The 25,971-nt window shown below is 49.3% G+C and overlaps 1 protein-coding gene across 2 annotated transcripts in view; it reads left to right on the forward strand.

The window, feature by feature from the left end:
* The window catches only part of LOC144098332 (potassium voltage-gated channel protein Shaw-like), a 182,234-nt gene that overhangs the window by 111,665 nt on the left and 44,598 nt on the right, over positions 1-25,971 (forward strand). For both annotated transcript variants that reach the window (XM_077630890.1, XM_077630891.1), the window contains 3 exons: positions 1,923-2,272; positions 10,298-11,387; positions 14,211-14,276. In XM_077630890.1, coding sequence (XP_077487016.1) covers positions 1,988-2,272; positions 10,298-11,387; positions 14,211-14,276 — 1,441 coding nt within the window. In that variant the 5' untranslated portion in view covers positions 1,923-1,987. The remainder of the gene's footprint in view (positions 1-1,922; positions 2,273-10,297; positions 11,388-14,210; positions 14,277-25,971) is intronic.

The following is a 25,971-nucleotide window of genomic DNA, read 5'->3' on the forward strand; positions in this document are numbered from 1 at the left end:
GCGGACACCTTAATAACTCCTGCTTGCGAGGTACAGAACGAAAGAAATTCGCTTTCGCTTAACGCAATGTGAGTATGCATCCATTACAACAATGACAGCAACGCCTGGTCAAAGTACTTTCCTTTTTTGTTTTACATATTTAAAAAATAAAATAACGATTCCTGCGCATCTGCGTTAGGCACACACAAGTGTGTGCTCTATAATTCCACAGATATCAAATATCGTCCAAGTAGGACGTCCAAAATCAATTTCTTTGCGCAGAAAAAATTGACGGCCATTTGGGAGCGACTACGCAATCGAAAACTGTCTGGTCTGTACTCGTTATGAAATTTGTCCCCTACTTCCTTTTCTATCGCAAGCACCTACGCGAAGAACGTACCTCGTGTGTATTACTGCTGTATTTGTAAAGACGATTTTTTTTTATCGCGAAAGAAATTATCCGGGAACGATCCCCATTAATGACACAGATACCGCAATTCGCGATTCATATTGAGTTGGCGCCTCTGTTTTTGACCTTTTACAACTCACGAGGATATTAAGAAAGCCGTTTTCACGCATATTATAGATTTAGCGATGCCCAAACGCTGCTACACTCCCGATCTCTAATATGTGAATGCAAAACGAAAAATGGTTCTCCTATTTCCTACAAACGTTTACGTACAGGTAGCCTATTTCTTGTTAAGTGTTACTACCTGTAAAGCGCAGCCAATTTCTCGCTGAAAACTTTGTTGTATAAAAGGCCTGGCTACGCACATAGCCATATTTCTTGAATCTTACCTGAAATTTCACCTTACCTAGCAAGCGTTGCGACAAAAATACCGCTGTCCATATTTGCTTGAATTAATTTTCACATCCGGCCTTCGGCTAGGAAACATACTGCGTAGCCAACAGGCGGTGTTTGAGTAATAACAACTGCAAAGGCTGACTCCTTCCTTTCTACCTGCGTACAATGAGGCCCTGGTTGTAAGGCGTCATATTAACCCTCGTCCGGACTCTAGGTCCTCTCGTCAGACTTTCACCGGGAGCCAGTTTAGCTGAGGTACCAGCTCTGGCTTGGCACATGGGCCGGTAGACAACGCGCCTAGAATGTTTCATCTAATTGTCAGTATTCGTTTCTGTCTTTTTCTCTGTTTCTACTTTCTCACACCCTAGCACCAGCAAAAAGTTGCCGGCCAGTGCGACATGTCTAAGGACGACCCCTTTGCTCTTGAGCCGAGGAGGATTAGCGCATTGACAGTGAAAAAGGGAAGCGTCTTTTTGAAGCGAAAAGCTTCACTGCGCTAGGTAAAGCAGTCGTCGCGTAGGCCGAGAATGATTTTGAATGACCTTCAGCCCAACCACGTTAGCCTTGTATGACCATATGGGGTACAGTTATGGCGCCGAACACTTGACTCCTGACCTTGACTCATGCCATTTGTTGACCTTTGACCTCTGACCTTTGAATTACGTGACCTTTTGGTTGACCTTTGACCTTTGCCCTTAAGAACATCCGATGGGGTGATGTGAAGCCACGTGATGACATCCAATGGGGGTGTCGTAAGACCATGTGATAACACGTCGTACCCACGTGGTCGTGTGGGTATAATAGAACGGCTGCCACGAGCGTGCAGCGAAGCTGCCATGGACGAGCCTCAGACGCTTAGCAGACATTCTTACTTTTCGCTGAATTCCATGGTTAACCAAGTTAAGCCCCTGCCAATTTTTATGGTCATGTTGGGAATGTGATAACCTCGACTGATCTGCAGTGGCCTATCACCAAAGCGTGCTGCCCATGTCAGTTCTTCAAAGGCCCCGAAAGGAGGAGGCAAAATATGAAAGTGTCTTCTTTTTTTCCCCCATTGTCATGAGCAAATGCACTGCGTACTGGAATCGCTATAACGCGGTGTAAAGAGAGCACTCCTTTCTCCTCACCCTCTTCGCAGGCGTGATGGGCGTCGGGTCGGGCGGTGTGCGGCCCGCGGCAGCGTAGCAGCCAGCAGCCACCAGCATGAACCTGGACGCCGAGAACCGCGTCGTACTCAACGTGGGTGGCATCCGGCACGAGACGTACAAGGCGACGCTCAAGAAGATCCCGGCCACGCGCCTGTCGCGGCTCACCGAGGCCCTGGCCAACTACGACCCCGTGCTGAACGAGTACTTCTTCGACCGCCATCCGGGCGTCTTCGGACAGATCCTCAACTACTACCGCACCGGCAAGCTGCACTACCCGACCGACGTGTGCGGGCCGCTCTTCGAAGAGGAGCTCGAGTTTTGGGGCCTGGACGCAAACCAGGTTAGAAGGCGCTGCATGCGCCACGGCTGGGATTTCTTTCTGGCAGGATGAAAAGGTGCTCATAGCTGAGTTGTTGTGCATAGATTCGTTTTGCCTTTGCACGGCTTTCTTTATGTAATGGAAATAAGGTATATATTCTTATTAGTACGGCTGGGTATCCGAAACTAGCGGAATGAGCTACGCGATAGGTTGTTACCGTCATCCTTCAGTTGATTTCAGCCGACTACTACTCTGCGATTACAAGCACAAAGTCCATATTTTTACCTGCGATAAAAAAGTGGGTGGTCGGTCGCGCTTGTCCAATAGCAGCTCCGTAGACGCAGGCGCTTTTTCAGACACCTGCTGAGGTTTCCTATGAGAGCGTTGTTCCCCCGCGGGAGGGCATGTCGTCATCATCATCATCATCATCCTGACGGCACCCACGTCAGGACAAAGGCCTCTCACATATCTATCCAATTAACCCTGCCCTCTGCCAGCTGTGGGCCACAGTGCTTTACAGCACCGAGCTATCGTTTACAGAGCTATCGTTATATTTACTTCGCTCTAAAGACGTAAAAAAGTGTAAGCTTTTATTCTGTTTTTGCATTAAAGGAAGTTAAGTAACATTCAAGCAAGTTAAATCGAAATGTAATGTTCCATACCTGTCCTGAACACTTCAACTCAGGAGTAATTTCTTTTGCCTTTAAGTGGACTGTGAACTGAACCAGACAGGTTTCATCATAATATATTGAAGGAAGTGTGTGAAAGTAAGAGCATAATTTATTAATGACGACCGAGCTAGAAGCTAAGCTGCGTGATTGGGAGAGTCTTGAAATGGATTGGCGGAATCAGTCTTCGAATTTCTGGGTCTCCCTAGAACGAGCGGTGAGACAAAAAGCGTGGCATGGCGCTCGGTGGGTGGGCTTGAAAAGGAGTAACCCTGACTGTACGCGGGCTATCCGAAGAACCTCCGCATTGCGGGCGCCTGCGGAGTACCGGAGCACCCGTAATGCAGTGTCCACAGCAGGAGACCGACCCCCCTTCAGCTCTCCCCAGAGTTGATGAGGTTTTTACACCGTACTACCTCATTACCGCAGGGAAAAGCACGAGAGAAACTGCGCATCGCGTGAGCAGCCCCTGTGGTCGGTTTCCCAACGGCAGTATCATTTTATTGCACTCGCTATAAAAACATCTCCACCGGGGCAGAGGTGGGCGACAGCGGGCGCAGTATGTCGGCCATCAGGTGCTGGAATGTGCTCGCTGCGTGAATGAACGACTTATTCCGCAGAAAAGGCTCGCCCTGGATGCTTTCAGAGTGGTCGCATGTCTCTCCTTAGGCACATGGCGCCAAGAGACAGGACACATTACGACAGCAATGTATTGATTCTTCCCAGAAAGCTCTGTGGGAACCTGGGGATGTGTGATCATTACAGGTTTTGTCGGTCGTGTGATCTTTTATGAGTAGGCTGCGGACTGGGTGTGTTCAGAGGACAAAGTGAATTTGGTGCGTACAGCGCACTCAGAGTACGTACATACAAGGTGTGTAATACGCATGAACTGTGTAGGATGGTGTTCGATGGCCGTCGCCCGTGTAGGCCTAACGCGGATTCGATCCAGAGCAAGCTGATGGCACAGCCAGCGTTCACCGCGGGCCTACGCTTTCGCTCCGATGGGGTGAAGGCATATCTAATTGGACAGCACAAGTGTTTATTACACAGTAGGCTGTACTACAAAGCACTTCACTAGCACTAGACCTCAATACAACCCCTAGGCCGGCAGCAGCATCTAAAAGTGGGCCCGCGGAGCCGCGCTCAACCGAGACTACACGCGTTCGCAGCAGAGCTATAAGGACACTCGCATGCTGCACGGCCAACCAAAGGGTTAAATCGCGCGACGCAACCCGGAGGATTATGGGCAATGCGAGGAGCACGTCTTGCCAACACAGGTCGCACGTCGGTGGCTCATCGCGCATTGCTGCCCGCGATGGCTGTCGGTGGGCGAGAATCAGCCAAGTCCCCCCCCCCCCCCCCCCCGACTCTGGAGCATCAAAATCACACAGGTGGACGACAGTCTGACCTGGCCCCGAGCATACATGCAAGCTGGGCGCGTTTCACTATGCATGTTCTTGGTCCCCTGTCAAAGGCCGGGGAACCTGCAGGAAAGCACTACGCACCTTGCTGCTGCCTAAGTCGGTAGTGGCCTCCCCGTTCCTTTACCGCTTGCGACCTGTCGCCGAAACAACGCCCCAAACGTCACTCGTAGTGACCCAGGCGTGACGCGAGGTGTAAACGGGAAGAACGGAAAGGAGAGAGCAGTTCTCAGAACAGCTTCCCTTCGCAGAACGACAAGCAGGGCGACCACCTCCATTCAGCTTGCAGAGACCCTACGACGGGCTCTCTTATTAGCAGAAGAACGACAGCAGCGGCCGCGCATTAAGGTTGCCCAATCCCCACAAGGGTTGAAATGTTAATTTTTATTATAGATGCCATTCGTGCGTATTGAGAGGTGTTTCTTGGCTTCGGCAGCTTAAAAGCTATCGAGGTAGCCGGTTTCTTGAGGAAAAGCTAACCTGTCTTATTAACGGGATAGCATTAGAAGGGCCTATGCAAGCGGAAATGGCGACCGCCGTTGGTCATTATATTTATATCATTTAGCGCAGACCACACACGACAAAAGAAAGGAGCACACAAGACCAAACACGGGCGCTACTCTAAACCCGTCTTGCATTCCGACTTGTGTGTTCCTCTTTCGTCTGGTGTGTGTTTTGCGCTAAATGAGGTGAATGTAATGGCTGAAAGCGAACTAGCCCATCAGTTAATGCGTCTGTCAGTAGCCACCACGCATATAACGATCGTTCGCGTGTTAACCTCTCGTATAAAGAAACTTAGTATGCCACTTAGGATATAATGAACTTTGACGTGTTAACCTCTGGCATATCAAGCCCAAGTATGCTACCTGGGATAATAAAAGCTTTCGCGTGTTAGCCTCGGATGTAACAAACTTTCGCGTGTTAACCTCGGATTTAATGAACTTTCGAGTGTTAACCTCATATACAACGAACTTCCGTGTGCTGTCGAGGAGAAAGCGAACCTAAGTATGCCACCTCGGAATCAACGAACTTTCGCGTCTGGACATCGGGTGTAACGAATTTTGGTGTGTCGACTTCGGGTACAGGATCGTCAAAGAGCTTCTCCGGTAACTGGTTCCCTGCCCTGCCTACTGCCGCCTGCTAAAGCTCACTGACGGCTGTGCTACGCTTCATTAATGACGACTGGCGTCTGGCATCCCTCACTGAGCCCCTCATGTTCCCCACACAGAGGCATCTGCCCTGTGAGTTGATCACACCTTAGACCCAGTAGGCGAGCATGTTTTTTTTGTTCGGTTCTGAGGTGCAAGGAGAAACGAAACTATTTTCATGGTGCACGTATGTTTCCTCCCTATAGCGTCATTCGTTTTGAAGTTTTAGATGAAATTCTGGGCTTCAGTGCATACGCTAACTACATACTGATTACTTTATGAAAGTTAGTTATTGGGCCAGTGCTCCAAGAATCAGTAATTTCCGTTGTGGGGCTACTTAGTCTATTTACAGAGTTTATATTAGTGAACACAAAGCCGACACAGTAGAGGACAAGGAAGACGGGATAGCACGCTACATGCAACTGTTTTATTCAGACCAAATCAGGTGACTTATATACCCAAAAGGGAGAAGGGATGATCAGATACATTTGCACGTGCAGGAAAAAACCGAAAAGGCACAAGAGAAGGGCACAGGTGACTGAACTCTTATATAACATATCTAAAAAAACCAAAATCTTTATCATACAATGTCACAGACGCGGCGTACTGACACGTGAACTCCCACATTTCCTTTTATGGTAGCCCTCGACCAGTTCCCGCGCAAGAGTGTCTCTGCTCCTGCACAAAATGTTAGTGCCTTGGAACCTTGCATGGCATTTTTCATTTTTTTTGTTTTGTTTTTTACGCTATTCGGTTTTCCGCGTTCATTAGTGTCTACCGGGAGGAGTGAACCGCTATCGCTCCACACAGACAAAATGTGTTCCCGTAGACGCTCATTGACACATCGCCCCGATTCCCCAATGTGCACATTCCCACATTTTCACGAAATTTTATACACTACCCCTTTTTCTCACTTCACAACCTGGTTAGCATGTTTACTAGTGTAGTCTGTGTTGTTGCCACTATCACTTAAATGTGGAATGTGTACATTGGGAAATCGAGATGATGTGTCAATGAGCGTCTACGGGAACACATTTTGTCCCTGTGGAAATATACCGATTCACTCCTGCCGGTACACATTAATAAACGTGGGAAACAGAATGACGTAAAACAAAAAGCACAAAAACAAACGTGCAATGCAAAGCTCCAAGACAGTAACATCTTAATAAAACTTAAAGAGGGGAGGGGGCGGGGGGAGGAGCAAAGACACGCCTTGAGCGGGAACTGATCAAGACGTACCATATTGGGAAGTGTGGGAGTGCGTGTGTGAGTACGTCGTCTGTGGCATTGTACGAGAAAAATTTTTGCTTTTTTATATCCCTTAATAATAGGTGAGTCACTTGTGCCCTTCCTTAGTGCTTTTTCGGGTTTTTTTGCCTTGCACGTGCAAATATATCTGATCATCACTTGCCCTATTTGGGTGAATACGTCGTCTGCTTTTTTCTGAATAAAACAGTTGCAAGTAGCGCGCTGTCCTGTCTTCTTCGTCCTTTACTGTGTCGGCTTTGTGTGCACTAAAAAGAACCCTGACTGTAAGAACCAGTTAACGCCGGACGCCGAGAACCGAGGCCTTTGTTTTAGTAAACAGCTGGTGTGCTAAGTTCAGGTCACTCATTAGGCAAGGCGCGTTCAATGGGTGTGCGCAGTTAGTGTCGCGTAACGGAGGGGGTTGAATCTGTACTTCAGAGGCATACGTATTCTTCGCGCTGTCATTGCATCGAACCGGTCAACCTAATTCGTAATTAACCTGTCGTGAAACAATACGCAGATTTTCATATGGTGCATCGAGAGGTCGTTGTGTTCTCAGATAGCCCTTTTTTCACCTTCACTGAAAGGAAAAAGAGAGGAAGCGATTGATAGTAGTGAATTATTGCCTGAATGCTGTCAATGCTGAATGCTGCTGGTTAGCGTCTCAATCAAGCGAAATGAACAAACTCGAGAACTTCTATTTGTTGATGGTATGAAGGCTCAATCTTCCATTCTTTAACAGTTTATTCATAGGATAGTTAGAGCCCAGAAGCCTTGACGGTCAAGCGAGTCGGCTCAGGGTAATTTTCTGAAAAACGCAAAGAAGTAGAGTATATCTGAATGTTCTCATAGTACCATAGCGCACGCTAAACATCCGAAGTGATGTTGTTCTGAGAATGAGGAGCAAAATACTTTAAAAAGCACACGCACACCGCACTTCACTTAAAGTGTAGTCACTTGGGAATTTTGGTGCGTTAGTACGGTCGCAATTAACGGGTAGAGAGGAGAGTCCGACTTGCATCTTCGCTGGTTACGCAAGATGGGAAGATTGAAATATGTAATAGCGCCGGGAAATGGCCAACGTGAGACACCGTGCAGCTACTCTCAGTGTTGGTGTAACGTCCAAATGCGTTGCGCAAGCCGCATGAACGTCCCCGCTACTCAGACACAAGCACCCGCAACTCCTTCCTGCCCACCCCACGGGGCACAAGAACAGCGCGAGAGTAGCACACTCAGTTCACCTCCGACGGACATGAATTATGTAACGCTCGGAAGAGATATCAGTTCCTCCAGAAGGAGCCCTCGCATTTCAACAGGCGGCGCGCAACTAAATAATGGAACAGGCAGAAACGTATGCAGTGAGAAGGAGAGGGAGGGACAGAGGTGGGAGGAGGACACGCTGAAGCGAAGAAGACAAACAGAACGGCTAGAGTAGCGTAATGGCGCGCCGACCACCGGCCACTACAGCGAGTCAAAGGCAGCCCACCGTATGTGAACGCAGCCCTGAGAAGAAATGCGCCGAAAAAAAAATACAAACGTGGACGGCATGTAGTTTAGTGCCCCAAAGTTTATGCATCTCCTTTCTTTCTCCTTCCTCTCGTTTTTACAAGGCGGTCTCTCTCAATACCCGCTCTCCCCGTCAAAAAAGAGAAGAAAGCCATTGAGAAAACGAGGCGCCGTCCGCAACGCCGTGCGCATTCGGATCGAGGGGCGTAGTATACCCGGAGCAAGGATCTTGTTCTCGAAAGGCGCTCTCGGTCGGCTGCCCTCCTCATAATGGTGCGTCCTATCGAAGCAATTTACCCTCACGCCGCTGAAAAGACTTGCCCGATGGCGGCATCAAGCGTACACGGAGGTGCGGGTTGGTTGGGGGAGGGCCACGGAGAGGAAGATATGAGTAGTCCTGCGATATTCTTCGCACGAGAAGTCCATTTCAAGCGTGTTGTGTGCTCGGAATCGACGGCTGCATTATAAGTGGGATAAGGTGCACTCTGGCCTGCGAAAGAAAGTGGAGGGCTCCGAGTTTTTCGTCGATCCGGCGCTCGGGCTCGCCGGAAAGTTCCCTTTTTTTTCTTTTCGGCGAAAAAGAGGCTCCCAATCGAGGTGTTGCGGGAATTATTGATGGAGACCTTTTGCACGACCTGACGCGTGATCGGGCTCGGTTGCTCTGTCCGGGTTGTTGTTCACTGAAGGCGTGCGATTTGTCATCAGCGCCGCTGTGCCCGTTTGCACTTAGCCCTGATTTGGTCGCTAAATTTGCATGCGACAGAGGGACTCATGATTCCACGTAAATCGCTTCACTTAGTGAAGGCGCTGCAATTTCGCTAATGCGCTTACAGAACACTGAGACATTGGATCTGCAATGTCGCACTGCAAGTACAGTTCACTGAATAAAACAAAAACTCGAGGAAAAACAAAATATGCACTTGTGCCTATCCACAGCGAAGTTTTGGAGAATAAATATATACGAGAGCGAAGCCAGCATGTTTGATGTTTCGCCTTAAATTACTCTGCCTAAACATGCCACGAAACTTAAGTGCTCGATACCGCACTCATACTACACATGTTCAACCTGAGCAGAAGAAGATTTCAAGTGGCCGCTGAGCTCAAAACATTGTGCTAGCATTTCAAATCCAAAAAAAAAAAACTCCCAGACCTTTCTTTCTAGTTTGGACCTGTGGGGTGACATTTATTGCTGTCATTCCATCCCATCATCTACCACTACGATTGCTGCCAACACGGCAACTGTCATTGCGATACTTGTCACTACTGCTTTACGAACGACGTTTCTGGATTGATCTCGAGTGTGTTGCCAATAAAAGTGGTAATACAGATACTGGCCGCCGGCCTACGATTTGGAGTCGATCCCCTGCCATCTCCTTTAAGAGCGCAGGTCTTACGGCATCGTCATAGGCTCTTGCGGCAATGTCGAAGCGATGTTGCAATCGGAATGTGGATCCCGTGACGGGAGGGTAGTGGCTATGTAACAGCGACGCAAAAGCACGGCCGAGTACATCCGGCCAGGTCTTCTACCGCAATGAGTAAGACAGACAAAAGTGCTAAACGCGCAGCGAGGAGAGCTGCGCTCAAGTTTTGCATTACTTCGGTAGTAAACGTCCCGGGGAATTTTTTTTCACAGATACGTCTTCCCTTTTTGCGGTTGCTAGCATAACAGAGTGATTGCCACAGCTACGCCTTGATTTGAGGGGGTACCGCGGACTCTTCTGCTTAACCAGGCACGTAGCCAAGATTTCCCTTTGGGATGAGCCTGAGGTAACTCTTTATCGAGGAGGGGGTGAGTCTGATTTGAGAGGGGGGATACGTGTCTGCGCTTAACCACGTCTTCATTTTGTAACACGTAGTCCTGAAACAAATTTACTCCCAGAGGAATAGCAGTGGTAGATGTTCCTCAGTCTGCATAGGCGTTCCACTGAGCCGAGTTTTATCAACAAATAATGCTGGTTCATTCAGCCCAGCCCCGAACAGGTGACTTTTGGTCGTTCTTTCCGGCCTCTCTGTTTCGTGCCGCTCAAGGCGACGTTTCGCACTTCACTGCCGCAGGTGGAGCCCTGCTGCTGGATGACCTACACGCAGCATAGGGACACCCAGGAGACGCTGGCCGTGCTGGACCGACTGGACCTGGACACGGACAAGCCGAGCGAGGAGGAGATCGCACGCAAGTTCGGCATGGAGGAAGAGTACCTCGCTGGCACGCTGTCGTGCTGGCAGCGTGTCAAGCCCAAGATCTGGTCGCTTTTCGACGAACCGTACTCTTCCACAGCCGCCAAGATCATCGGCGTCATGTCGGTATTCTTCATCTGCGTCTCCATCCTGTCCTTCTGCCTCAAGACTCACCCGAACATGCGCGTGCCGGCCATCAAGAACATCACCGTGCAGACCTCGGAGAGTGCCGTAGCCTGGACCTTGGACAAGATCCAGACGAACCCTCATGACGCCTTCTTCTACATCGAGTGCGTCTGTAACGCCTGGTTCACCTTCGAGATCATCATTCGCTTCGTAGCCAGTCCCAGCAAGCTGGACTTTGTGCGCGGCGCGGTCAACATCATAGACTTCACAGCCACGCTGTCTTTCTACATCGACCTCACTCTCCAGAAGCTCGCCTCGCACCTGGAGAACGCAGATATCCTAGAGTTCTTCTCAATCATCCGCATTATGCGGCTTTTCAAGCTCACTCGCCACTCGGCGGGCCTGAAGATCCTCATACAGACATTCAAGGCCAGTGCCGGCGAGCTCATCCTCCTCGTATTCTTCCTCGTGTTGGGCATCGTCATCTTCGCTAGCCTCGTCTACTACGCCGAGCGGATCCAGTCAAACCCCGAGAACGACTTCAACAGCATCCCGCTGGGCCTCTGGTGGGCTCTGGTCACGATGACCACAGTAGGCTACGGTGACATGGTGCCCAAGACTTACGCCGGCATGTTCGTGGGCGCGCTGTGCGCGCTGGCCGGTGTGCTGACCATCGCGCTTCCCGTGCCCGTGATCGTGTCCAACTTTGCCATGTTCTACTCGCACACGCAAGCGCGAGCCAAGCTGCCCAAGAAACGGAGACGTGTGGTGCCCATCGAAGTGCCCCGGGGACCTCACCGCAGGCCACCCGACCTCAAGAACCCCAAAGACGCTTGTAAGGCGGGTAAGCGCCGGTGTGTGGGGGATCACGTGCGCTGTCGAAGCGAAAGAGTCGTTTCCCATGCAGCGACCCACTGCGCTCACGTGTTGTGTTAGAGCACTCGCTGGCTCGATCACGATCCGTGTGCAGCACGTAAGCGCAAACGGAGCGACTGATAGTAAACTGCGACCAACAAAAACTTTTTAATCTAAAAATCCCGACTTCTCGAAGCCGGCTTCGCTCCTTCTTCAGGGGTGAGAGGGGCTGTGGGCTTACGTCTTTAAATACATGGTGGGGAGGAAAGGAGTAGCGCGGCGTTGTAAAGGGTGCGAGAGAGGGTAAGGACGTTAACACAGACAGAGAGGTTGGGGAAACATAAAAAAATTGAAAAATAAAAGCCCCGGCCTGCACCCCATGACGTACAGCAGGCTTAACCCAGTTTGAAGTCAAAAGAAAAGGCCCAAGGGCAATGATAATTTTACCACCCACAACTGGGAGAAAAAGGGGAAAAAATTTGGAGGGGGGGGGGGCTATGTATCGACCCACAGACAGACAGGCAGTTCTGCCGAAATGTTTAATTTTCAGTATTGAATTGTACAAGCTACCCATATTTAGGGTCTGTTGGCGGCAGGGCTTAAGCGCCGTTGAAAATGATGCAGTCCTGCAAAACAAGGAACAAGAACGGCAGCAAGCACAACGCTAGAGGGTCGGCACAGACAAGTCGTACTAGCTGTCAGGGTTCATAGTATTATTGATGTCTGCATTTGAAAAAAGAAACTGACGAGAAGCCACTGAGGAAGCGAATGAATTGCTAGGGAGGTTACGGGCTAAAGAGGTCGTTCAGTTTACATTCCAGCAACGAAGTACATGTTTCTTCTATACTGCCCCGTTAACGCCCAAAATGTACAAAGCCATTTTGCACCTTAGTCGCTAAGAATGACAAGACTGTTCTGCAGTTGTCGCTATGTACTCGTAAATGGAGCTTGGTTTAATTTAAGCCGCAGGTGTTTAAAACAACCGGCTTCGAATTACAGTGCTTCGACCAATACCTGCTCACTGTGGCTGCCAAAAAAAAAAAAGGAGCGTTGTTGAGACCAGAACTTAACTCGGTGTCTGAACCGACAACGCAGCTTGCGTTAGGCAGGACGGTTGGAGCTCAAAGCAGTACAAACCGAAGAATCTTTCTGCAGCCAGCGCTATGGGTTTACCGTGCTGTTGGGGTGACGTCAGATAGAGTAGTAGACCGCAGTGAAAACATTACCTCCTTGGTCTGTAAACACGACTCGCACGTGCACAAAAAAGACCAGTGGCACAGACAGAGGGGTACAGACACAAAACTTCAAAGTTAAGCAAACGATATGATTTTTTTCGTGAGCGAAAGGATATTCCGTCTAGCAAGTGTCAGTCACAGGCTTTGAGTAGAACACAATTTAATATGATTTTTAAGAGAAGCCGCTCGGCATTTATACTCGCATCGAGTGACGTCAGCTGCACTTGCCCCAGTTATTTCGGCGTCTCTAAACACAATGGCGGTTCACAGGAACAATCAGTGCTTGCCGGCGACGCGGACGTCATCAGAATTGTGGTAGTCCTGGTTGGCCGGTCGACCATGACTTCACGGTGCACTTCAGCACTGGCGCTTGCAGAGACTGCAACTGCCGGTAGAAATTGGTTTGTACTGAAATATGAATGCTGCGCACTCCCGTTTTGAGCTCTATTTCTTGATTATTCGTAGTCATCTTTAAAGGCAAAAAAAGACAGACGTCCAAAGACTTTGTGTCTGTACCCTTTTAAGTCCAGTAACGTTCATTGTGACTAAGCCTCGGCGACCATTGTTTCGCTGCGTGAGTGAGCACTTGTCCTACAAGGACAGCGTGAATTACGTTGCTTCTACATAGCGACGAAGACACGGGCATCCTTTGAGCCCGCCATGTGTCGCCGTCGTAGCTACGGCCAGAAGGAATTCAATTTTGCGGTCCGAAGTGCTTGTCTTAAGCACCCCGGTCTGAGCGATTTTAATTAAGCTCACAAAGGCCTGTCGTTGGTTCACAAAACAGGAGAGCCGGAAATGTTCTCGCCCGCCTTCTAAACTGCCCCATTTAGCTGTCAAGATTCGGGGCTAACACGACCCGGCTTTAGCGCCACGTCTGATCATCACCTTCAACCGAGTGCAGCATTAAAACTCGGGCCGACCTCTTCTGCCTTCCTTCGTAAATAAACCTGTCTCTATCTCCCTCGCCCCCTGGGAGAAAATATTTTGTGGAAAATAACGCGTCACTGTAGCAGTCAGCATAACGGGAAGAAATAATTGACTTTCTCTGTGTTTTTGCCATGAAGACTTTTTTTTTTAGAAAGTGAAATTAATTTATTTGGTTGCGTGTTGACGTGTTACTGGGAGCCGTCAAAAGGAGCAATTTAGTAAGTCTTTTTGTTTGTTTGTTTATTCATTTATTTTTTATTGACATATGTTGTGTTGCATACCAAGACATTGCAGGAGTATGCACAATGCGAACAAACAAGTTGCAGCAATCAGTACAAGTAAAAGAGGGAGTAAAAAAATAAACCCACAGCCATAGATTCTCAAATTCAGCGTGCGGTAATGCGCGAAGTAACCCATCCATTGTATTCTACAGTTCTGTGGCCTGCAGAGTGAAATTATACTTATAATAGTGTTAGTAGTGAATGATGGAATATAGCTTCCAGCCGAACTGTGTGCTCATCTAGCACGTTCTATAGTGACTCGCTATTCTGCTTTCCTTGCTTTTATTGCTGATTTAACTGATTTTTTATTTATTTTGCGAGTCAACTACGGTGGACGCCTTTGTGTCTTCAATGTTTCTCACGCAGGACGGCAGCAGCAAGTGACGGCCGACCTTCCCAGGAGGAACCAAACAATACGCACCAGAGGTCCGGGTGAGCAACCAATTGACGCTTCTTTCCTGTTCCCTGCTGCCCTTGGCTGGCCCACGAAGGCAGTGACGGTTCTCTCGCAGTTATTCGGACAAAACGTAGCAGCCTCTAGTTAGGCTGCCTAGTCTGATTCGATTATTTATTCACGATAACGAGTTACGCAGGCGACCAGGTTCTCCGCAATAAATATTGAGATTAATAAATTTCACCTGCATGGCCTGAAAAATGAGGTGATCGATACTTGTTGATACTTGTACTGCCCATTACGTACTGCACACACTTCTTTTTCTGTGCTCACATATAATTTCATCAGGCAACAGAGCACCCAATGCCACGTGCTGTTACCGGATGAAATTACATTGCGGCTTGGGCGATATTACGGCTGTGTAGGCGGAACGCTGATGCCCATGCGCCCTGACATAATGAAGGCCGCAGCCGGTGCCAACATTGTATTCGTCTGCTGCGCACTACTTGAAATGCAGTGCTGAAAACGTTCGAATGCTTTATATTTGGAAGTACAAGCGCACTGCGTTAGCTTCGGCCTCCTTCTACGCCCCCTATATGTCTGTATGCGATCTGAAATGCACTACTGTCACTAATTATAAAAGCCAAACACTTTTGCATTCGTTCATTACACTGCGGAGCTATAATGAGTACTGGAGCGTACATTGGAGGTGACCTGGGAGGTTAAACCACGAAAAATAATGCACACAACCCAATGAACAGAACCTTACAAACGGAATTAGTGCAGGAGTTCCCCGAAAATATGCCTATCCATGGAGGCATGAGTACTGGTGCTGAATATATGGGAAACGCAGTGGTCTTCCATTCACTATCGAAATACCGCACGCACTTTGTTTCTTCCCTTGTTTGTTTTCCTGCAGGTATTACTTTGTGTGTTCGCTTCATGGTGTACGCAGTGTGCTATCGTGACAAAGAGTAGGAACCCCAACCCCACACCCTCTCGTGTTCCGATCCTTGCCGCTCTGCTTAGGAGCGCCGCCTGACGAAGCACTCCTGGTGTCGAGACTGACCCATTGCGCAGGTCCCGACACTAGATGTGCTTTGTCGAGTGGCGCCCCCAAGCAGAGCGGCAAGGTTCGGAACATGAGGGGGAAGATCCCTTACTTTTGCTCGATAGCTTAGGCAGTATAGAAACCGTAATTACAGTAGACTCCTTTTTCCGTAACTCTCGTACACTTTATGCGCTGCGATGATTAAAACGCGAAATACACAAGCAATAATATGCTGTTTCCTCCGTAGTCAAGCCTGTCACCTCAGAAATTCCACGAGGAAGCCTTTTAGCCCCCCCCCCCCCCCCTCTATTTATTCTTTACATTAATAATATTGTTAGATTAGATACGTCTGCAAAATGGATTATTTACGCGGACGACAGTAGTCTTTCTCTGGTTGTTCAGGCACTGAACTATCAGCTGTCTTAACTCAACCTTGGCCGAAATTGAAGATTGGGCACACAAAAACAGTTTGAAACTAAATGTAAATAAAACTAATGTCGTGATCTTCCGGCTCAGAAACAAAGCATTCTAGTTTTACCCTGTGGTACTCATTGACGCTCGGATAGAAGTTGTCGAATCTGTAAAAACCATAGGCGTTCACTTTTCAGAGCACATGACGTGGGATGCTCACGTAGAATATTTAGTCATCAACCTATCAAGAATTATCGGTTCCATACGCCGTTATTACTCAGTATTTTCAGTTTCAGTCAATATTCTGCTTTACAATGCGTTTTTTTTCTCTATTTTAAATATTGTTCATTACTCTGGACATCTACAACTGGAGAAAACATCCCAAAGTTATTGACGCTTCGAAAAAGAGTCATCAGACGAATTACTAAAGCTCCTTACCTCGCACACACAGGACCATTATTTAGGCAGTTCAAAATCATTAACATAACATTTTTGTAAAACTACAGGCTCTCCCTAATATATAAGCAAGGTATTATCAAACAGGACTACTCACTAACACTACTAGCGGCGCTTCAAGTAAATGTGACTACTTATAGCAGCCATAATCCCGAACGTTGGCATGTTACTGACTGCCGTTCGAACTATGGCAATCAAATGCTTTGCTTCAGACTTGTAGCCTTACTGAACCACAACTCATCCAACAGTGGTAAAGATTCTTCACTTGTTTCATTCAAAGCAATTCGTAAAATGTTTCTATGCACGTTTTTATGTTTTCACAAGCGATTTTGCGCCGGCTTTATACTTTTCCACTACTACAGTCATATATTACAAAATACACAATTCTAAAAGGACAGTTCAACTCATCCGGACCCACTTACGATATCTTATATGCTGCAGTGTAAATGAATGTTTATACCCTCTAGCCAGAACTCCTTTTAAGCGTACACTGTTCCTCTTCGTGTGTTTCATTGTATGAATGACATGAATTTTGCCTCGACTACTCGTAGCATTTTTTTACGCTTTGATTTAAATTTCATTCATTAATTAGATATTTATGTTCGATTTCAGTGTGCTGATTTGTCTCATGCTGCCAAATGTCGTCAGTTATGGGGGCAGTCACCCCGTCAAGCTGCTCTTTTCCTCGTACTGAGGGAAAATTATTATTATTATTATTATTATTATTATTATTATTATTATTATTATTATTATTATTATTATTATTATTATTATTATTATTATTATTATTATTATTATTATTATTATTATTGCTGTTGTTGCTGCGCGCGCAGTAATCTGCCAAAAACTTGACGTGTTTGCAATGAAGAATTGCATTTTCGCATTTAGTTTTGTACTTGCGTAGCACAGACATTTAACCACACCATGAGATAAACGCAATGTCGTTATTTGTCTGTTTTCCTTGAATTTTTTCATTACTTTTTGTTCAAGACAATCAAGTTCTTCAGAGCGTTTTCTTTTTCCTTTACTCCTACTGATAATTTTTAGTGCAAGCTTTACAGGATTACCTTGTGATCCTTTTTACGGCAGAATAACACGAACACGATGAAAAATGATAGGTGCAACGTTAAGAGGCCGGAAGCGGGCAGAGTGGGTGAGGGAACAAACGCGGGTTAAGGACATCCTAGTCGAAATCAAGATGAAGAAATGAGCTTGGGCAGGGCATCTAGTGTGAAGGCAAGATAACCGCTGGTACTTAAGGGTAACGAAGTAGATTCCAAGGGAAAGTAAGCTTAGCAGGGGCCGGCAGAAGGTTAGGTTAGGTTAGGTTAGGTTAGGGTGGATGCAGCTGGCGAAGGACAGGGTTAATTGGAGAGACATGGGAGAGGCCTTTGCCCTGCAGTGGGTGCAGTAAGACTGATGATGATGATGAACACGAACGCATGGTGTTTTGTGTACTTGAGTGACATATTAAAAGAAGTCACCGTATCGTCACAAGCAGCGCCAAGCGATGATGATGGGAATTTACAGGTGAAAGAAAATGAAGTCGCAGCCAGAGACGCAACGACGACGAAGGTGCATAAAGTGCTCACACTAACTACCCGCGCGGTCAGAGCGCCGAATGAAAGGCTTCAGGCGGGAGACGTGGACAATTTCAGTCCCGTTGTAACGGCGGTCCGGGGGAGGGTCAACAGGAGTGACACAGTAGTTAACTGGTGAAGTTTGGTTGAGCACCAAGTAGAGACCAATGAAACGAGGCTGAAACTTGTCGCAAAGACCAGGCGTCCGCAGAGGGGTGGACAGCAAGACCTCGTGTCCAGGGTGGAGCGAGACAACGCGATGCGTCGTGTCGTAGTGACTTTTGCGATCTTCTTGGCAGGCTTCAGTGTTCAGGCGAGCAAGGTGGCGGCATCGGGACACGCGGGAGAGGAATTGTTCGTGGAGAGACGGCGAGGAGCTCGCAGGCGCCGAGAAGAAAGAGGCGTCGAGAAGGGTAGTGGGAGAACGGCGGTAAACGAGGAAAAACGGGGAGTAACCAGTGGTTCGTTGCAACGCGGAATTGTAGGCAAAAGTGACGAAAGGAAGGACTGCGTCCCAATTCCGGTGGTCAGGTTCGACGTACATAGCAATCATATCTGACTGGGTGCGATGGAACCGCTCAGTAAGACCATTGGTCTGGGGATGGTAGCTGGACGTCATCTTGTGAAGTGTAGAAGAATCTTGCAGAACTTCGGCTACAACGGTCGAAAGCAGCGTCCGGCCGCGGTCACTGATAAGCACCTGAGGGGCGCCATGGCGGAGCACGATGGATTGGAGAAAGAAAGAGGCAACTTCAGGCGTTGAGCCATCAGGCAAGGCTGCGGTCTCGGCGTAGCATGTCAGATGGTCGATGGCAGTGACTGTCCATCTATTACCTCGTGTCGAGAGAGGAAGCGGGCCATACAAGTCGATGCCGACGACGGCGAATGGCGTGGCGGGGCATGGTAGAGGCTGCAGATGTCCAGCGGGAGGTGAAGTCGGCCGTTTTCGGCGCTGGCAGAGCGGGCAAGATGCGACGTATTTAGCGACGCTGGAGGAAAGGCCAGGCCAGAAGAAACGGCTCTTGACGCTATCATCGGTTTTGTGAAAACCTAAGTGACCGGCCGTCGCGTAATCGTGGAGGGCCTCCAAAATACGGGAGCGAAGTGTACGTGGTACCACTGGAACCCAGTGGATGCCATCAGGGCAGTAAATGTAGCGGCAGAGCACATAATTTTCGAGTTTGAACTGGTGAAGCTGCCGACGCAACCGAGCGGTAGGAGGGTAGCAAGCTCCCGTGAGACGGTCGATTAGGGAGTGGCAATACCCATCGTTGCGTTGATCCGACGCAAGGTCATTTAAATCGTCAGATGCGACGCAGGGGAGGGATTGCGACGATGAGCAGTCGCTGTGACAGGTGGAAGGTCGTGTTGAAGACCGACACGAAGAGTCCAGAAGAGGGCAACGAGAAAGGGCATCGGCGTCTCGGTGCGTTCGACCGGACTTGTCGGCGACGTCAAAACTGTTTTCTTGGAGACGAAGAAGCCTGCGGCCAAGGCGGCCAGTCAAATTTTTGAGGCGGTTCGGCGAAGGGGATCGAGCTCTGGTGGGCCGATAACCACGAGGCGGAGCAGAGCTGGCGGAAGCTGAAGAAGAACGTCCCGAAGAGTCAGTGAAGGCACGGCGTTCATGAGAGGGACCACTAGTAGTGTAGCAGCCTTCGAAGGTTTCATACCCGCGACGTTCGTCGTGAAGGTGCCGACGGCAGAAGCGGGAAATTATGTCCCCGGAAGCCGCAGTAATAACAAATCGGCCGGCTGGGGCGCCAGGGCGAGTAGAACGGTTGCGTTGAGGTTGGAGGTGCTAAAGCTGTGACATGGTCGCGTGGCGGCGCTGGCGTAGGAGGCGGACCAAAGACAGGCGGCATGGCAGCGACCTGAGCGTACGTGGGTGTAGGGCGAACAGCAGGGGTGTATGGTGCCAGAGAGCAGGCTACTGACGCCAACTCTTCTTTGATGATGCTGCGAAGGCCAGCACCAGCAGAGGACGGAGCAGGAAGCGAAGGTGCGGTGAGGCACGGAGAACCGTGTGTGAGAAGTTCCTCACGAATGAGCGAACGAATGAGGGCACGCAGGTCGGTGTCGGCGGGCAAGCGAGGGGCAGTCGGGTCAGGGTGTAAACGGATGGATTGCAGCTGATCGAGGCGTTGGCAGGTCTCGATGATGGCATCGACGGTCGTTGGATTTTGGACGGCAAGGGCATTGAATGCCAGAGAGCCGATACCCTTCAGGACGTGGCGAACACAGTCAGCCTCGGTCATGGTGGCATTGGCACGCCGAAAGAGAGCAAGTACATCCTCAATATAAGAAGTGCACGACTCGGCAGGGCACTGGATGCGGTCAGCGAGCTTCTTCTGGGCTACTTCAGCCCGAACAGCTGGAGAGCCAAAAATCTGTCGCAACTGCTGCTTGAAACTTGTCCAGTCGGGAATATCAGTCTCATGATTTACGAACCATGTGCGTGCAACGTCAGTCAAATAGAAGGACACGTTCAGGAGTTTAAGGGAGTCGTCCCAGCGGTTAAACGAACTCAAGCGGTCGTAGTGGTCAAGCCAGTCGTCGACGTCGTCTCCTTGGAGGTCAGCAAACATCTGATGGTTGCGTTGACGGCTGCTCACGGTCCAAGTTGCGGTGGCAGCAGAGGGCGAGCGGGAGGAACCCGGGCCGTCGGCGTTCTCCTCTTGGGACAATGCGGTGAGAGTACACAAGCGGCGACCGGAACTCAGCTCCCGGGAGAAGCGAGGAAAGAGGATACGGCGGATCCAATGCGCACCTCCACCAAGTGTAAGGGAAGACTTCATAGGAGACGTTTTTTCTCACCCGCTGGCAGAGACGAGCTCTCAGCGAACAGCACCAAGCGATGACGATGGAAATTTACAGGTGATAGAGAATGATGTCGCAGCCAGAGAGGCGACGACGACGAAGGCGCATAAAGTGCTCACATTATTATTATTATTTAATCGTCAAGCTAATCCGAAGAGGTATAGAATATTGACCCCAGCTTTGGAACGAGTGGGGGTTAAACTCGTTACCTTTCAAGTTTGTATCTAACTGAGCTCAAAGCGAAACGGAACGCGAAGGAAGAACCATGTTCATTAAGCGTCGACCAGAAAACTTGAGCTATACGTTGGAAGCCACTCCTCTTAAAACTCAACTGCGTACACATCACTCGGCCAAGCACGAGGCAATCATGCAACATTGTCTGGTGCAATCAAACAGCCATTTCCAATCATTCTCGCGTCACTTATGTGGCTAAATTCCTTGCCCTTCGCTGCGACGCGCACACATTTGCTCAAGGGAGGAAAAACAACAACGCCACGGCCGCTGCTGAGCTCCGCCAAGAGGACTTGTACGTACGTACATACGTAGGCTGCTTCGTCCAAGCCATCCGGCACTACTCTACAAATTGAATTCCCTCGCGCAATCGAGTCCGCGTTACGATCCACGCGCCCCTGCTCCCAGCCGGATTTCTTCCGGTCGTGTTTACAGTCGGGGAATGACGACCGAGCGGCCGGCTGTTCAAACAAGCCGCCGCTCCTTGGCCGCCAGGACGTGCCCGCCCTGGAAACGAGAGACGTGGGTCCGCGGCGTCTCCCGCCCGTCGCATGCAGAGGGCGTCCACCGCAGTGTCCACTCTCTTGCTCTCTTTTCTGTCTCTTTTTTCCTCCTACCTTGCAAAAATGGCCGGTCGCGTCCGGCGCCTTGAGTGCCCGCTCGAGTGGCTCGCTCCCCCTGTGTCCGCGTGCGGCCACGCACAAACACGCCGAGGCACGTCGTGCAATGCGCGCGGCTTGCCATGCAAACGGAGGGGAGGTGCTCGCGATTTCACCTGCCTTCTTGACCCGCGGTAACGTGTTGTGGACCGCTACGTTGGTGTTTTTTTTTTTTTCAGTGTTGCTCAAGTGGCCGCCCGAACGTAAACACGCACGTCGAGAGAGGGCGCGCTTCGTTGGAACGGACAGGAAGTGCTCGCGATTTCTCAGGACTGCTTTCGTGACAAGTAGTGCGAGAAAAGGAGCAGTGTGTTCAGTCAAGCATGGGTTGTTCGCTCGTCTCCGCGAGAGCAGTGCCATTGCTAGCTCCCTTTCATGTTACGCTAGGACGAAGACGAACTCATAACCGCAGGAATCTCAGCTTTTACATGTGGTTCGGAAAAGCGCGTTTTCATGAAAGAGCTGAATGTTGCTTGGATAATGAGTTTAACTAAGAGGTACGCGGTAAGCACGGTTATATAAAGGTTTCACAAAGAAAATAATGTGAATAAGAGGCCGATGTTGGCTCTCGCTGTTTATGCGTAGAACCCGTGAGACAGCGGTGAGAAAGAGATTACGGGCCTGTTATTCTGTTTTTCGCTGTCGCTGCTATTTCTTGGTGTTATTAATTGCTACCTGTATGTTCGTATGTGCGGAGGTGCAAAGTTGCACGCAGAGGGTAGTAAACCCCGCAAGAAGGCTCCGCTGTGTTTAACAGCTGCCAACCTCCCGGAGAATCTCATGACGAACGCCTGTGGGCGCTGTTCTCCGTCTCCCCTCACTATAAAGCTACAATGTTTCCGGCCTCGGCCCGAGCACAGTTCCTCGGCAGCCTTGTCCGAGTAAATGAGCTGGCAACCAACCGTGAACTTACTCCAGCAACCACGGCTATGAAGGCTTCTGTTATCGTATATATAGTTTCACCGTCTTCCCGCTTCTCGGCACTCGGAAAGTTTTCCCCGAGCATTGAATGCTACCCCCCGCCACCTTCGCCGGAGCAAGGAAGGTGGCGTGCAGTGCACGGCCCTCTAAGAACCCCCCCCCCCCCTTCTTATGGCTTTCCGCGGACGGCACGACGAGTGACACCGTCTATGGCAGCGAGGAGCTCGATCGATGCAGCCTACCGGCCCGCTTTCCAATTAGCATTCCCGTCCTGCTCCGCGGTGCCCTGTTGCGCAACGCAGTGCAGCGAGGACTGAACGAAAGAAAAATGAAGATGGACGATGAGGGTAGAGAGGGCGGTCTTAATGAGGGCCTTGAATGTCAGCCTAACCGTTTGCGCGCGCACACACAAATGCAGACCAGCGCGGGATGAGTGTGTCTGAGGAAAGCGACGAAGGCGAAGCTCCGTATTCACACTTGCGTTGCAAAACCTGCGCTGCGGCATAAGGGCTGCTTCCTCAATCAATCGATCCGTCGAACGGTCTGTCTGTTAATTACCAAAACGAGAGAATCGACCTGCACGCCTGACACCAACAATCACTCGATCATTCTCTCTCTCCCGCACGCTCGCTCGCTCGCTCGCTCGCTCGCTCGCTCACTCACTCACTCACTCACTCACTCACTCACTCACTCACTCACTCACTCACTCACTCACTCATTGCTGTTCCTTATTTTGGGGAAAAATAAAACAAATAAATGCAAATTGTTTTCCAGAGAAACAAAATGGCGCAGTATCTGTCTCACATATCGGCGGACACCTGAACCGAGCCGTAAGAGAAGGGATAAATGAGGGAGTGAAAGAAGAAAAGAAGAAAGAGATGCCGTGGAGGAGGGCTCCGGAATAATTTCGACCACCTGGGAATCTTTAACGTGCACTGACATCGCACAGCACACGGGCGCCTTAGCGTTTCGCTTCCATCGAAACGCAGCCGCCGCGGCCAAGTAATTAAGTCTAAGTAATTAACATAGGTATTTATGGCCGACAGTATTGATTATGCATAAGAATGGATCCTGAAGAATCTACATTGTATGTATACATGAAGTGTAAGGATTGGTTGGTTGTAATTTGATACGCATACCACACTGGTACTAGTTTCGTCCTGCTTTCTCACAATAGTATTTTTTTCGACTTTTCTAAATGAATCTCTGAATACCTGCTTATTGGGGCTATTCTTACGAGGTGCATTCTGGTTCCTTCAAGATTTTCGATTGGTATATATTATTATGGGATGCAGCGCCGACCGACGACCAACACGTACGAGAGGGATGCACAACTGCACGGAACTATCAACTTTTTTTAAGGTATTCGATTTGCCCGTTTTATACTGTAACTCAAACATTAGCCACTGATAGACAGACATATGTTGCTATCCATAACCAACCTGCTAGTCCAGCTACACAGCCTGCTCAAGTATAAGAGTTAATATACCACCCACTCATTATTCAAGCGACTAAATTGACACCGATGCTTAAGATACATCCAAAAGCACTTCTGATGCTTATATATATATATATATATATATATATATATATATATATATATATATATATATATATATATATATATATATATATATATATATATATATATATATATATATATATATATATATATATATATATAAGATGCGCCAAGTAAATAGCCACATTTTTCAAGGTAACGGAATATCTTTCATCTCCTATCTGCATGCCTAAGCTTTTCAGGAGTTTTGATGAACAGACCTGATTCCTAGCTAAGCTTTCTGTCTAAGCTTTTCAGGAGCGTTGACGAGCATACATCTCAGAATTCCTTGCGATGGACTTGACCATGGCCCTACTTGAACACCAACCAACTGCACACGAGGACGTCGGCTGCACAAAAAGTCGACGATATCACCCTCGGATCCACAAACGGCTCCCTAGCGGAAAAGGATGCATCCCTGCAAAATTCCATGCAGACGGTCAGGACGTTTGTCACGCAAAGTGGCATGCGATGTGCCCCGGAGAAATCTGAAGTTCTCTGGTTTCATGGACACCTCTACAAGTCACCCGGACCAACCTGCCTACAAATTCACAAACGACCCATCGAGGAGCGCTCTCTTGTGCGAGCATTTGGACTCTGGATACAGCACGACGGCAAACTCACACACCATCGCCACTCTTCGCACAACCATCCTAAACATTGCCCACATGATTCGCCGCATAGCAGCGCACCGCAAGTGCGTGTTTTGCCACTCGTTTCGGCATGATCCTCGCCATATGCCGCATACAATATGGCCTCCAATATCACCAACTCACATACACTGCCCTGAATCCGGTCGGCGTCCTAATCAGAAAAATCCGGTTGGCGTCCTAATCTGTTCCTGTTCTCCTGTCGTGTCTAATTCGCGCAGTACTAACCTTTGTCTGCAATGAACCAACTGGCCCGCAAGAACGTTCTACTCCTAATCTGAACCCTCTACAAGACTGCTCTCGGCCTTCCAATGTGCACGACCACGGCCCGCCTACTCGCCCTGAGCACTCACAACCCCTTTTAAGACATCCGTGACGCTGTCCTCACCACCCGACGCTCTCGTCTACTTACCATCTCTCCAGGCAGAGCCAATCTCCGCTACAATGGCGACCCCCAGGCCTCACAGACCCTAGCCTTCACGGGCGTACTCTCCGCTGACATCCACACCCATCTCCAACTTGACCCTATACCCCCGCCGCATGCACAACGAACTTCAAACGGCCAGAAGGCAGGCCCGCTTTCGACATCTTCACAAGCAGTATGGACAGGACAGCACAGCTATCTACGTTAGTATTGCCTCCTATGCCCACCCACGAACACGCCTGTTCAGCTGTAGCCTGCACCAACACTCCATAGCTGAAAACTGCCATCCGGGCACCAGGCCCCAATGCCACTGAAGCGATCGCTATCGCCCTCACCATTAAATCGAATGACTACCATTCCCAGAGTTCACATATCTTCACCGACACCCAGGCAGCCTGCCATGTTTGCACAAGCGGTCGCGTCCCTTGTCAAGCTCTCCGCATCCTGGGGCATACGCGAGGGCCTGATTGGAAACATCAGGGCTGATACACTATGTCGCGATTATACTCACCGAGCGAGGCCACCTCACCCTGAGCTCTACCCTCTATACATACGCCACACGCCTAGAAACACTGAGTCTCAACAGTCGCCTATGTCCCCCACGTCACGAACACCTCACTCCGAAAGACTCCCACGTCCTCCGGCGAGGTCAGACGCCACATACCTTAATCCCCACACCTCTATCGTCTTCGCCCAATATTATGCGTAAATTCTTGTCCTTAGATACATACCCATATCACATGGACATGTTCACAGACACCCAACCACTTAAGCCGCCTGATGCGGCCTTCCCTGGACTAATGATCCTACCCGCAAGAGCTCCGGCCGCCACTTGTACAAATAAGTGTTTTTTCCTCATCTCACTTCTTTCGCTAAATCTGTAGATATTTTACCCTGACGCTTCAGCTGCTCCCCTTCCTCGAAATGAAGAAAAACAGAAACATTCTGTCTACGCTGCGATCCCGGAGT

Source organism: Amblyomma americanum, chromosome 7 (assembly GCF_052857255.1).
Source record: "Amblyomma americanum isolate KBUSLIRL-KWMA chromosome 7, ASM5285725v1, whole genome shotgun sequence".
NCBI lineage: Eukaryota > Metazoa > Arthropoda > Arachnida > Ixodida > Ixodidae > Amblyomma > Amblyomma americanum.